This window comes from Siphateles boraxobius, unplaced genomic scaffold (genome assembly GCF_051911475.1).
Source record: "Siphateles boraxobius isolate OS27281-9 unplaced genomic scaffold, OSU_SipBor_1 276, whole genome shotgun sequence".
In the NCBI taxonomy this organism is placed as follows: domain Eukaryota; kingdom Metazoa; phylum Chordata; class Actinopteri; order Cypriniformes; family Leuciscidae; genus Siphateles; species Siphateles boraxobius.
In genome coordinates this window covers 1-12,500 of record NW_027508894.1, presented here as the reverse complement: position 1 = coordinate 12,500, position 12,500 = coordinate 1, and the positions used below count along the sequence as shown (strand labels likewise).

General features: G+C 45.5%; 1 protein-coding gene across 2 annotated transcripts in view; it reads right to left on the bottom strand.

Moving 5' to 3' along the window:
• The window catches only part of LOC143753349 (F-actin-capping protein subunit beta isoforms 1 and 2), a 20,713-nt gene extending 8,429 nt beyond the window's left edge, over positions 1-12,284 (bottom strand). The window contains exons 1-7 of one of the 2 annotated variants that reach the window (XM_077245674.1): positions 12,079-12,284; positions 8,449-8,538; positions 6,019-6,140; positions 2,016-2,129; positions 1,803-1,944; positions 1,606-1,722; positions 1,444-1,509 (exon numbers count right to left, since the gene is read on the bottom strand). In XM_077245674.1, coding sequence (XP_077101789.1) covers positions 1,444-1,509; positions 1,606-1,722; positions 1,803-1,944; positions 2,016-2,129; positions 6,019-6,140; positions 8,449-8,538; positions 12,079-12,081 — 654 coding nt within the window. In that variant the 5' untranslated portion in view covers positions 12,082-12,284. The remainder of the gene's footprint in view (positions 1-1,443; positions 1,510-1,605; positions 1,723-1,802; positions 1,945-2,015; positions 2,130-6,018; positions 6,141-8,448; positions 8,539-12,078) is intronic. The other variant, XM_077245672.1, reaches the window with a different exon arrangement.
• Between the last annotated feature and the right edge of the window lie 216 nt (positions 12,285-12,500).

Below are 12,500 nucleotides of genomic sequence, written 5' to 3'. Positions count from 1 at the left end.
GTGCGAGTGTGTGTCAGTGAGTGTGTGTGTGTGTGTCAGTGAGTGTGCGAGTGTGTGTCAGTGAGTGTGCGTGTGTGTGTCAGTGAGTGTGCGTGTGTGTGTCAGTGTGTGTGTCAGTGTGTGTCAGTGAGTGTGCGAGTGTGTGTCAGTGAGTGTGCGAGTGTGTGTCAGTGAGTGTGCGAGTGTGTGTCAGTGAGTGTGCGAGTGTGTGTCAGTGAGTGTGCGAGTGTGTGTCAGTGAGTGTGCGAGTGTGTGTCAGTGAGTGTGCGAGTGTGTGTCAGTGAGTGTGCGAGTGTGTGTCAGTGAGTGTGCGAGTGTGTGTCAGTGAGTGTGCGAGTGTGTGTCAGTGAGTGTGCGAGTGTGTGTCAGTGAGTGTGCGAGTGTGTGTCAGTGAGTGTGCGAGTGTGTGTCAGTGAGTGTGCGAGTGTGTGTCAGTGAGTGTGCGTGTTTGAGTCAGTGAGTGTGTCAGTGAGTGTGCGTGTGCGAGTCAGTGAGTGTGCGTGTGCGAGTCAGTGAGTGTGCGTGTGTGAGTCAGTGAGTGTGCGTGTGTGTGTCAGTGAGTGTGCGTGTGTGTGTGTGTGTCAGTGAGTGCGTGTGTGTGAGTCAGTGAGTGCGTGTGTGTGAGTCAGTGAGTGCGTGTGTGTGAGTCAGTGAGTGCGTGTGTGTGAGTCAGTGAGTGCGTGTGTGTGAGTCAGTGAGTGCGTGTGTGTGAGTCAGTGAGTGCGTGTGTGTGAGTCAGTGAGTGCGTGTGTGTGAGTCAGTGAGTGCGTGTGTGTGAGTCAGTGACTCCGTGTGTGTGAGTCAGTGAGTGCGTGTGTGTGAGTCAGTGACTCCGTGTGTGTGAGTCAGTGAGTGCGTGTGTGTGAGTCAGTGAGTGCGTGTGTGTGAGTCAGTGAGTGCGTGTGTGTGAGTCAGTGAGTGCGTGTGTGTGAGTCAGTGAGTGCGTGTGTGTGAGTCAGTGACTCCGTGTGTGTGAGTCAGTGAGTGCGTGTGTGTGAGTCAGTGAGTGCGTGTGTGTGAGTCAGTGAGTGCGTGTGTGTGAGTCAGTGAGTGCGTGTGTGTGAGTCAGTGAGTGCGTGTGTGTGAGTCAGTGAGTGCGCGTGTGTGAGTCAGTGAGTGCGCGTGTGTGTCAGTGAGTGCGCGAGTGTGTGTGTGCGAGTGTGAGAGTCAGTGAGTGTGCGAGTGTGTGTCAGTGAGTGTGCGAGTGTGTGTCAGTGAGTGTGCGAGTGTGTGTCAGTGAGTGTGCGAGTGTGTGTCAGTGAGTGTGCGAGTGTGTGTCAGTGAGTGTGCGAGTGTGTGTCAGTGAGTGTGCGAGTGTGTGTCAGTGAGTGTGCGAGTGTGTGTCAGTGAGTGTGCGAGTGTGTGTCAGTGAGTGTGCGAGTGTGTGTCAGTGAGTGTGCGAGTGTGTGTCAGTGAGTGTGCGAGTGTGTGTGTGAGAATCACCTCCACCAGGCGTCCGATGTTGGCGATGTGAGGGGAAGATTCACCGACTGTCTCATCTTTCTCCATCTGACACACAAACACAAACACACAGGTCAGCAGCAGTAACTGGACACACAGTTATAAGTGTGTGTGTGTGTGTGAGCAAGTGAGTGTGTGTGTTACCTGTCGAGTGAGGCTGCCGCCCAGGTTCATGGTTCCAGAGCCGGTTTTGGTGGTCTGAAGCCACAGCATGACGGTGGACGTGAGTTTATAATGAGCCGTGCGGCCGCTGGACTTCTCCTGAAACACACACACATTCACACACTTCCTGTTTCAAAGCCTTTCCAAATGACATCACTTCCTGGATGTCTGTGTCTCACCTGCACCTCCACCACATGTATGGAGTCCCAGCATCCCTTGATCTTCTTGGAGCCGTCGCCGGCCTTCTTGATGAGGATGACTCCAGCAAAGCCGTGATCCAGATCCCACAGGTAGACGGAGGAGACCCCGCCCTCGAAGTACCTGTGGGCGGAGCACAGCGCGTCAGCCAATGGCAGCGCGGCGGGCACGGAGGGGGAGGGGCTTGTACTCACAGGTCTCGGTACTGGTCGAAGGCGTTGTTGGCCTCCACCTCCAGCTTCCTGAGCCGCGCGGAGGGCATCGCCCCGTCGTCGATCGGGGGCTCGTACTTATTACTCCAGGGGGATCTGGGACACGCAAACACACACGAGACATCATCAGAGCGCGCAAACACACACACACACACGAGACATCATCAGAGCTCACAAAAACACACACGAGACATCAGAGCGCGCAAACACACGAGACATCATCAGAGCGCGCAAACACACACACACGAGACATCATCAGAGCGCCCAAAAACACACACACACACACACGAGACATCATCAGAGCGCGCAAAAACACACACGAGACATCATCAGAGCGCGCAAACACACGTGACAGAGCGCGCAAACACACACACGTGAGATCATCAGAGCGCGCAAACACACACACACGTGAGATCATCAGAGCATGCAAACACACACACACACACACACGTGAGATCATCACAGCGTGCAAACACACACACACGAGATCAGAGCGTGCAAACACACACACACGAGATCATCAGAGCGTGCAAACACACACACACGAGATCATCAGAGCGTGCAAACAAACACACACGTGAGATCATCAGAGCATGCAAACACACACACACACACACACGTGAGATCATCAGAGCGTGCAAACACACACACGTGAGATCATCAGAGCATGCAAACACACACACACACACGTGAGATCATCAGAGCGTGCAAACACACACGAGATCATCAGAGCGTGCAAACACACACACACGAGATCAGAGCGTGCAAACACACACACACAAGATCATCAGAGCGTGCAAACACACACTTGAGATCATCAGAGCGTGCAAACACACACACACGAGATAACACACGAGATCAGAGCGTGCAAACACACACACACACGAGATCAGAGCGTGCAAACACACACACACGTGAGATCATCAGAGCGTGCAAACACACACACACGTGAGATCATCAGAGCGTGCAAACACACACGAGATCATCAGAGCGTGCAAACACACACGAGATCATCAGAGCGTGCAAACACACACGAGATCATCAGAGCGTGCAAACACACACACACACGAGATCATCAGAGCGTGCAAACACACACACACGTGAGATCATCAGAGCGTGCAAACACACACACACACGAGATCATCAGAGCATGCAAACACACACACACACGCGAGATCAGAGCGTGCAAACACACACACGTGAGATCATCAGAGCATGCAAACACACACACACACGAGATCATCAGAGCGTGCAAACACACACACACACGAGATCATCAGAGCGTGCAAACACACACACACGTGAGATCATCAGAGCGTGCAAACACACACACACACGAGATCATCAGAGCGTGCAAACACACACACACACGAGATCATCAGAGCGTGCAAACACACACACACGTGAGATCATCAGAGCGTGCAAACACACACACACACGAGATCATCAGAGCGTGCAAACACACACACACAAGATCATCAGAGCATGCAAACACACACACACACGCGAGATCAGAGCGTGCAAACACACACACGTGAGATCATCAGAGCGTGCAAACACACACACACACGTGAGATCATCAGAGCGTGCAAACACACACACGAGATCAGAGCGTGCAAACACACACACACACGTGAGATCATCAGAGCGTGCAAACACACACACACGTGAGATCATCAGAGCGTGCAAACACACACACACACGAGATCATCAGAGCGTGCAAACACACACACACACGAGATCATCAGAGCGTGCAAACACACACACACAAGATCATCAGAGCATGCAAACACACACACACAAGATCATCAGAGCATGCAAACACACACACACACGCGAGATCAGAGCGTGCAAACACACACACGTGAGATCATCAGAGCGTGCAAACACACACACACACGTGAGATCATCAGAGCGTGCAAACACACACACACACACGAGATCAGAGCGTGCAAACACACACACACACGTGAGATCATCAGAGCGTGCAAACACACACACACACACACGTGAGATCATCAGAGCGTGCAAACACACACACACACGTGAGATCATCAGAGCGTGCAAACACACACACACACACGAGATCAGAGCGTGCAAACACACACACGAGATCAGAGCGTGCAAACACACACACACACACGTGAGATCATCAGAGCGTGCAAACACACACACACACACACGAGATCAGAGCGTGCAAACACACACACACACACACACACACACACACGAGATCATCAGAGCGTGCAAACACACACACACACACACACAAGATCATCAGAGCGTGCAAACACACACACGTGAGGTCATCAGAGCGTGCAAACACACACACGTAAGTCATCAGAGCGTGCAAACACACACACGTGAGATCATCAGAGCGTGCAAACACACACACGTGAGATCAGAGCGTGCAAACACACACACGTGAGATCAGAGCGTGCAAACACACACAAGTGAGATCATCAGAGCGTGCAAACACACACACGCATACACACGTGAGATCAGAGCGTGCAAACACACACACACACACACACGTGAGATCATCAGAGCGTGCAAACACACACACACGTGAGATCATCAGAGCGTGCAAACACACACACACGTGAGATCATCAGAGCGTGCAAACACACACACACACACACACACACACAAGATCATCAGAGCGTGCAAACACACACACACACACACACGAGATCATCAGAGCATGCAAACACACAAACACACACACACGAGATCATCAGAGCATGCAAACACACACACACACACACACGAGATCATCAGAGCATGCAAACACACAAACACACACACGTGAGATCAGAGCGTGCAAACACACACACATGACATCATCACACGCGTTTCCTTTCACACTGATGTGGGGCATGTGAACGATTTTTCCTAAATTTAATTTTTACTACCGTTTTCATTGTTCTGGTTTCCCTTTTAATGGTTTAATTAAATGTTAGTATTCGAAACGCATGTGTAATTAACTGAAATCATGAAACTTGTACAATAATATAAAATATTTTATTTCCCAAAATCATTTTTTTAAATGGCTTAATTAAACCTGAGCCTGATTTTTTTTTGGGGTGCTGCAGCACAGACGCACTTATTCTGTATTCACTAAGTATTACAGCTGTATCTTAATGGCATCTTTTTATGAATGAAGGCCAGTATCACTGATATTAATATAGCTACAATTTACAGCTATTAAACATTTATTACGCTTCAAAAAATATAACACCTGTAAATTTAAGTGAACTTAAAACAATCCTTACTTAAAAATAAATGTGATATTTACCTGTACCTTTCGACAGGTATGACATATACAGAAATTGAATGAGGTTATAAATGGTCCACACTGCATACATTATAAATGAAATATAGATCAATCCTCATTAAAGCTACAAGCGTTCTTTAGTCAAGAGCAGCGAGTGATTCCTCTGTTGTTTGGTTAACTTCACTGACAGAGAGAATGAGTGCGCTGTCACTTTAAGATCTGACGCCTCTCATTCTCTCACTACTCTTTACTTCCATTTAAGATTTAAATCATTTAAGACTGTTCTTGTGAGGATACTCGACAAAACGGACATTTTGGCATAAATGTGTGTTATTGTCCGTTCAAGCGCGAAAGAGAACTTGATACTGGCGCGCGTGTTTCTGTGTGATTGTGTCGGGAGGACATTCACTGACGGCGCGTTCTCTGGTGTCTTGTCACGCTAAATTAATAGCATTCGTTAACGTCTGCTGACAGAAAATGCTGTGGTTTATGCTAGGCTAACAGTCTGAAGTTAGCTAGCAGCAGTGTATGTTAACGTTAAGCTCAGTCAACTTCAGGCTAACATAAAAAGGTGTAGACAGAAAATATGATTATCCTGATACTTTAAGCCCTGGATTTAATACAAATTCATCAACAAAAACAGTGGTAAATCAAACGACATTAACATTGACTGAATATTACAAGACTGTAAGAGTTTCTGGGCTTGACCTGTAGGAGTCGCCGTCGCGGTTGTAGTCGCACAGCAGATAGTCTTTACCCACGACCTTATCACGCGCGATCTTCAGCGGCTGATCCACCGACGACAGCAGGTCTTCACACAGGCTGGGCACCTACACACACACACACACACACACACACGCACACAGAACAAATGATGCACCCTGCTGGAGAGGAAGTGGATTCCTGTCACACACTCATTACTGAACCATCAAGCGTCTCACACACACACACACACACACACGTTCGCTCCTGCTGCGTGACTGACACCAGTGCTAATAACAGCTAACAACAGAGCGAACGAAAACAGTTCAGACTGAACTCAGCTTTACTCTCAGAAGCAGATCTTTCACAATGCTCTTTTACGAATAATGAAAACAGACTGTGCTCAAAACATGATCAAAAACACCGTAAAAACACAATAAAAGTATCATGACAGTCGTGCGCTAAACTCAAAAAATGATCAAAGCTGCAACTAAAGGATCACTGCAGTCCGTTTCGTTACATTTCAGTCGTTCTACTTCAAAACTCCACGTAATAATGAGTAATTTACCGGAGATTTCCGAGTGAAACTTAACTCAATGCTGGGTCAAACTCTTCTGAAGTCACATGATTCGCTGGAAATAGGCACATTTAACATTTAGTGAATGATATTCAAGGACCATCAGCAGTGGAACGTTTTGTTGTTAAAAAAACTATTCCGATTTTGCGTTAAATGAAATCAAGAAATAAAATCTAATATGACAAAAAAAATTTGACTAATATATATATATATATACATAAATTAAAGTTAAATAGAAATATATAAAAAACAAATCTAATAAAAGCACATAACAAAATTGCTAACCCTAAAATAAATATAAAAGTAAGACTAAACAGAAATATAAAAAAGCAAAACAAAATTGCTAAAACTAAAATGAAAACATGCATAAATAAAAGATCAGTATGAGCATATATAAAAGTGAATGAAGACTTCAGCAGAGTCACACCGATGATGTGTGTGTGAGTGTGTGTGTGTGTGTGTGTGTGTGTGTGTGTGTGAGTGAGTGTGTGTGTGTGTGTTAGAGTGAGTGTGTGTGTGTGTGTGTGTGTGTGTGTGTGTGAGTGTTAGAGTGAGTGTGTGAGTGTGTGTGTGTGTGTGTGAGTGTTAGAGTGAGTGTGTGAGTGTGTGTGTGTGAGTGTGTGTGTGTGAGTGTGTGTGTGTGTGTGTGTGTGCTGGTCTGAGCTGTGAGGGAATGAAGACTTCAGCAGAGTCACACCGATGATGTGTGTGTGTGTGTGTGTGTGTGTGTGTGTGTGAGTGTGTGTGAGTGTGTGTGTGTGTGTGTGTGTGTGTGTGTGTGTGTGTGTGTGTGTGTGTGTGTGTGTGTGTGTGTGTGAGTGTTAGAGTGAGTGTGTGAGTGTGTGTGTGTGTGCTGGTCTGAGGAGTGAGGGAATGAAGACTTCAGCAGAGTCACACCGATGATGTGTGTGTGTGTGTGTGTGTGTGTGTGAGTGTGTGTGTGTGTGTGTGAGTGAGTGTGTGAGTGTGTGAGTGTGTGTGTGTTAGAGTGAGTGTGTGAGTGTGTGTGTGTGCTGGTCTGAGGAGTGAGGGAATGAAGACTTCAGCAGAGTCACACCGATGATGTGTGTGTGTGTGTGTGTGAGTGTGTGTGTGTGTGTGTGTGTGTGTGTGTGTGTGTGTATGTATGTGTGTGTTAGAGTGAGTGTGTGAGTGTGTGTGTGTTAGAGTGAGTGTGTGAGTGTGTGCTGGTCTGAGGAGTGAGGGAATGAAGACTTCAGCAGAGTCACACCGATGATGTGTGTGTGTGTGTGTGTGTGTGTGTGTGTGTGTGTGTGTGTGTGTGTGTGTGTGTGTGTGTGTGTGTGTGTGAGTGTGTGTGTGTGTGTGTGTGTGAGTGTGTGTGTGTGTGTGTGTGTGTGTGTGTGTGTGTGTGTGTGTGTGTGTGTGTGTGTGTGTGTGTGTGTGTGTGTGAGTGTGTGTGTGAGTGTGTGTGTGAGTGTGAGTGTGTGTGTTAGAGTGAGTGTGTGAGTGAGTGTGTGTGTTAGAGTGAGTGTGTGAGTGTGTGTGTGTGTGTGAGTGTGTGTGTGTTAGAGTGAGTGTGTGAGTGTGTGTGTGTGTGTTAGAGTGAGTGTGTGAGTGAGTGAGTGTGTGTGTGTTAGAGTGAGTGTGTGTGTTAGAGTGAGTGTGTGAGTGAGAGTGAGTGTGTGTGTGTGAGTGAGTGTGAGTGAGTGGGTGTGAATGTGTGTGTGTGTGTTAGAGTGAGTGTGTGTGTGTGTGTGCTGGTCTGAGGAGTGAGGGAATGAAGACTTCAGCAGAGTCACACCGATGATGTGTGTGTGTGTGTGTGTGTGTGTGTGTGTGTGTGTGTGTGTTGGTCTGAGGAGCGAGGGAATGAAGAAGAGCAAACACACACTGACCAGGTCGATGAGGTCACTGAGGTTCTTCTCGATCTGTTGCGGAGGCAGACGCCTCATCAGGTCCAGCGCACAGTCCAACTGCTGCTCGTTCTGGAACACACACACACACACACACACACACACACACAGCTTTACACTCATAACAGGAAAACAATCAATCAAAGAAATCAATCAATTCTTTTATTCAGCAAGGACGCATTAAACTGATCAAAAGATCTATCATCTATCCATCATAAAAGCACACATTATGCACTTTTATGATGGATAGATGATAGGTGCAGTTTGGAAGAGCCAGGACATGTTTAATATAACTGTGATTGTGTTCGTCTGAGAGAAGAGTGTCACACACACCTAGGATGAGTTGAGGGAGAGTAAATCATGGACTAATGTTCATTTTAAAGTGAACTCCTTTAACGGGATTACTAATATCGCATTATTTCTGGCTTTGAATCTGAGAGTAAGTGATTGGTACCTCATCCAAACACCTCCTGCTCCTGACACCCCGTTTACACTTGTGTGTGTGTGTGTGTGTGTGTGTGTGTGTGTGTGTGTGTGTGTGTGTGAGGGGTCAAAGGGCACGCAGGGATCCAAACCACCTGCTCCAGGCCTAAATGTGGTTCTCAGAACATCTAAACATGAACTCTCTCACTGCTGAAGTTATAAACATCAGTCTCCAGGTTTAGACTGAACTTTACTTCAACCGTCTGAAGAGAATCTGCTCTTTCTCTCACAAATACATTTATATATCCAATCTCAAACATGTCATCTGTCAAAATACTGCAACACTAAAACCCTCAAACTCTGAAACTGCAGGTTCAAGTGACGGTCAATGAAATACTGATAAATGTTGATGTGAAATGGCATTATGAGTAGAGTTTATAACTGACCAAAATATCACCTAAAACCCCCAAGAAACTCATCAGATTCATGAACATTAAACCTTTATTTATTGACCACCCAAAGCCTCTGAACAAACCTAGAAGATAAACCCCTAAAATATTAAACTCCCAAATCCCAGAGGACAGTAAAACAACAAATATTTAGGGATGCATCGATATGAACATTTTGGCCAATGCCAATAACCGATAATTCTTAATATTTTAATCCTGATAACCCATATATTTTAATCCTGATAACCCATATATTTTAATCCTGATAACCCATATATTTTCCCAATAAATCCATATTCGCACATACAGACGACAACATTGTCAAACTGATCCTCGTTCACACAGATCCGTGGAAACGATTAAATCGCTGTATTCTGCTGTCAGGCCAGTAGATGGCGATGTCAGTGTGTAAAGAAACCGTAACGCTATAGACTGAACGTGTAACACACGTGCATAATTTGCGTTTTTGTAGTTTACACAGAGACGATAATGGTATAGTTTTCAAAATCTCGCACTTTAAATCCTGTTTTTAAAAGTTTGGCAAATCGCAGAAAAAGTTTTCAGTTGTCGTATAAACGGCCCCTGATACTAAACCCTAACTAGCTAGTCCTGAACACTGAAACAATCAGTGACTGACTGACAATTCAATGTAACTTTTTTCCGTCGCTAGGTGTCGCTAACCTCTTACAATAAGAAAGGCGCAGGTTTATGACGCAGTGATGAGCTGAATGATGGGACTTGCTGTCAAGCTGATGGTTCTAGTCATGTTTAAGGATGAGTGAAAACATTCATGTTTTTTAACATTACAGTGGTGTGAAGCAGGTCGCGATTGCTAATAAGAGACAGATATCACACGCGAGTCCCGCGGATATAAAGGAATAAAGACATTTAATTCTACCGAACATCCCGCAAGTGCTGGATTACTCACACAGGTCAGTTTATTTGACGAATTAAACTTGTGAGGTAACGCAACACGTCTAATGTTACACTATCACACTAAACAGCATTTAAATGTGTGTTGAAAGTTATAATGTTATTCTTTGTGTTAGTTCGCTTGCTATATGAAACTAACAGCTAGATCAACATTAAAATAACATACTGATGATCATATTCTAACATTTCAGCTATTGATTTGTTATATACATTTGCTCACCTGTCTAATAAAGTATGTGCAGGAGTGGTGTCGCTGTCCAATCGTGACTTGTGAAGCTCTGTCAAGTCCAAGTTAGTCGCGGACGCTAGCTCTCGGCATCTCAAAAACGGCACGCCGATATTGATCCTCATTTTAGTTCTCCTCTCCGAAAGTCTGCTTGCCATGGTCTATAAAGTTTGAACTAAACTAGAACAGCGTACCACTAAACGTTACACACTATGCAGTTGTCCACGTCTGTCGCCATGGTTGGTAACGTCATGGCTACGGCAGTATGAGCGGAAACCAAGGATAGCGCGGATATTGCGTCATTGACGCCTACATTTTTTTTCCGGGACGGACAATTATTTAAAGTTGGAATTTCTCTGAAATAAAAAATCTTTGGAGACTTTTGTGATATTATAAGTACACAACTGCAGGAAATATATCACACTGTGCAAGTGATTTTGGGATATTTTATTACAAAAATCTTACATATTGTACCTTTAACACGGACAATTTAACGACGGTAAATGTGACGCGTTCACACAGCGAGCCTTCGTGCTCAATTCAGATTCACAGCTCAGATCTGATTTTTCTATAGCCGTTCACATTGTGGTTTTAAATATGTCCGATATCAGACTAGATTCCAGTGCGAATAGATCCTGATCCTGAACTGACCCGCATTTAAAAAGAATGTAAACAAGTCAGTATTTTACTAACTAAAACACTCAAAAACTAAACTAAACCCCCAACAAAACCCATCAAACACTGAAGGCCCATCTGACAGATGAAACACGGGCACATAAAAACTAAAATATATATATACACCATCAAAAGCCTCAGAACAACCTAGAAAATAAACCCCAAAACCCCCACATTAAACCCAAACAAACACCAATTCAACAAATACTAGTCTACAGAACCCTAAATATTACACTCCAACATATGAAACCCTCAGAAATACAGCTTGAGGTCAAGAAAAACCAACATTACTCCAAACATTTAACCCATCAAACACTAAAAACCATCTGACAGGTGAAACACATGTACATAAATACTAAACAAATATTGACCCCCTCAAAACAACCCCAGAAAATAAACCCCAACATTACCTAGAACACTTTACCCAAAAACTCGCAAATAAAACCTATAAAACACCAATTCAACAAATACTGAACCCACAGAGACCAACCCTAAATATGAAACCCTCAGAAATACATTATCTCCACCAGACTTAAAATACCTCAAACACAACATTCTCCTCAAACATTACACACTAAACACATATTAAACTCTTTATATCAAACACTAAAGCCATCTGTCAGAAACTCAAACAGACACATAAACACTGACATAACTAATATAATAGTAAAGACCAGAAGACTCTAAAAACAAACCCCTGAGAACCCCGTCAGTGTTTGTTGTTGTTTTTCAGTGTTTTGAAGGATTCCGTGTGTTTTACATTAGAGTGTGTGTTTAATGTTCTAGTGTGTATTATGTTCTGGTGTGTGTGTGTGTGTGTGTTCGGCTCATATTCTGCGAGGCGCAGCGCGGCTCTTCCTAAAACGGGCATCGGCCCGATGAGGCGCGCCCCCGCGGGTCTCTCACCATGTCTGCGGGTCGCGGGCTCGGTTCTGCGGGGCTGAAGGCGGGCTCGGTTCGGTTCGCTGTGCGGGTCTGCTTCAGTGTGTCTGGATGCGGTTCTGCTTCGACTCTCTGACGGAACCCAGCCCTGTCAGCTCTTCACTTCCTCATCCGGGCTCCTGCGGGGGAGGCGCGCGATGCACATCCGGGTCATTCCGCTCCGAGACCGCGCTGGCCAATCACAGGCGCTCAAGTAAGGCATGGCCAAATATAGAAGAAAAGAGGCGTGGTGTAAACCGGGTGGGTGGGGCGCGGGCGGCAGGGGGCGTCAGAGAGCAGCGCTCATTATTACTCTAGTTGTTACAATACACAGATATAGATATAGATAGATATACTCAGAATCACCATTTGGAATGCAAACCAAATTTTTCACATTTTAAAAATGA